Genomic DNA, 1,850 nt, shown 5'->3' with positions numbered 1-1,850 from the left:
CCGGCTACAACCAAATTTTTATGGCTCCAGAAGATATATACAAGACTGCATTCAGAGTGCCAGGTTCCGTTGGCTTGTTTGAATATGTAGTCATGATATTTGGACTTCAAGAACTATTTATAGCGGCGGCATAAAGAGCGTGTTTAGGTACTTCCTATTTCTGTTTGGACTGAGAACAAGTAAGTATTTAACAGTTCAAATTTGCAAACACAAGCGGTTCTCTTTTTTATTTTGAGAAATTAAAGAGGTTCTACAACATATGATTAGACCTAGGCCTATCAAAGGCCTAGCCCAATAAAACCCACTCACTCAACCACCAAATTTCCATTTCCCTTCTCTATTTATTTTATTTAGAGCAAATTCATTTGCTACCACACATGGATGACTTGAATGCAAGGCCTCGACATGCACACCAGAAACCATGGAGTCGTCATTGGTGATCTTGAGCTAGCCGCGACGGATCTTGAAGGACTCAAGCACGTCCTCCCTGTTGCCGGCAGCAGCGTCAAAATTCTTGTAGAACTCGCTGAACACGAACTCTCTGAACTTTGCCGGGTTCTCCTCGCTTACCATCACTGGCGCCGGGCCGACAAGGCAGTCCATAGTGGGGTGCACTAATGTGGCCAACGACAACCTCGCCTTGGCAGAGTTGGTGAACACACGGTGCTCGACACTGGCCAGCGCCCCATTTGTGACGATCTCGATCTGGTGGCCGAAGTTGACGACAAACACGCCAGGGAGGGGTTTGACAAGGAGCCACCGCCCGTTGTGTCTAACCTGGAGCCCGGCAACATCGCCCTGAGATAGCACAGTGAGGAGATTGCGGTCGCAATGTGGGAGCAGGCCCATCGTGAGGGATGGGTCTGGGCATGGAGGGTAGTAGTTGACGTTCATCTGTGTGTTGCCACGGCTGAGATCTCCACCAAAGAAGCCTCTTTCGAGGCCGAGCCCCTCAGCGATCAGCTCGAGCAGATTTCGGGACAGCTCGTGTAGGGCGACGGAGTAATCGGCGAGGGAGCTCCGGAAGGCCTCCGGCTTGGATGGCCAGTGCTGGACGAGCTCTTCATCAATGGGGTAGCAGATGAGCTTGAGGTAGTCACGCCAGTAGCGGTTCTTGTTGCGATCCCAAGGAGTCTTGGAGGCGATGCGAAAGGGCTTGCTCTGGTCATCAGAGCAGTACCTGAGCTTGTCCTCTGGTGGCATCTCGAAGAACTTTGTTGCTGCCTCCCGGAATGCCCGCACCACATCCTCCCCCACGCCGTGGTTCACAACCTGAAAGAAGCCAAACTCCTTACCAGCCTTGACGATCTCGGTGGCAACCTGGCGGCGGAGGATCCCGTCAGAGAGGGCGCCACTGTGGAGGTCAATGAGCGGCAGTGACACATCATCGAAGCTAAGGTCGCCGAGGAGGGAAGCACGCTTCTCTGGTGGGAAGACATACTCGGCGGGCACAGAGGAGAGTGGAGCACTGGCGTTGGACAAGAGATCCATGGAGAGGAATGAAGCTTCTCAGGGTATATATAACTAGTGAACTAGGGACTATGGAGTCAGTGGCGATGTTTACGAGGTAGGCTCATTGATTAGTACACTGACCACACACGGAACCTACTTAAATACATCCAAAACAAATAAATGTACATACAACAAAACCATTTATATGATGCGCAATGAACTCCACCTTCCACCCGCCTCATGGATCCAAAACTAATGATGTACTTACAATAATTATTATTATATATGGTGTAATCGGCAGCACCTCCTTACTTATATTTCCAAAAGTAATGAGCATATGTAGAATGAAATCATATATGGTGTGAAATTAATTGCACGTCCTAGCTTTCCAATAGATC

The 1,850-nt window shown here is 49.7% G+C and overlaps 1 protein-coding gene across 1 annotated transcript; it reads right to left on the bottom strand.

Annotated features, from left to right (window-relative positions):
• Window positions 1-336: 336 nt before the first annotated feature.
• On the bottom strand, window positions 337-1,491 carry LOC127310671 (2'-deoxymugineic-acid 2'-dioxygenase-like). Its single transcript, XM_051341322.2, has one exon. The coding sequence runs from the start codon at window positions 1,489-1,491 to the stop codon at window positions 448-450; it is 1,044 nt and encodes a 347-aa protein (XP_051197282.1). The 3' UTR covers window positions 337-447.
• Window positions 1,492-1,850: the final 359 nt, after the last annotated feature.

This window comes from Lolium perenne, chromosome 6 (genome assembly GCF_019359855.2).
Source record: "Lolium perenne isolate Kyuss_39 chromosome 6, Kyuss_2.0, whole genome shotgun sequence".
In the NCBI taxonomy this organism is placed as follows: domain Eukaryota; kingdom Viridiplantae; phylum Streptophyta; class Magnoliopsida; order Poales; family Poaceae; genus Lolium; species Lolium perenne.
Note: the sequence above shows the minus strand (reverse complement) of the source record. Positions and strands in the feature narration are given on the sequence as shown.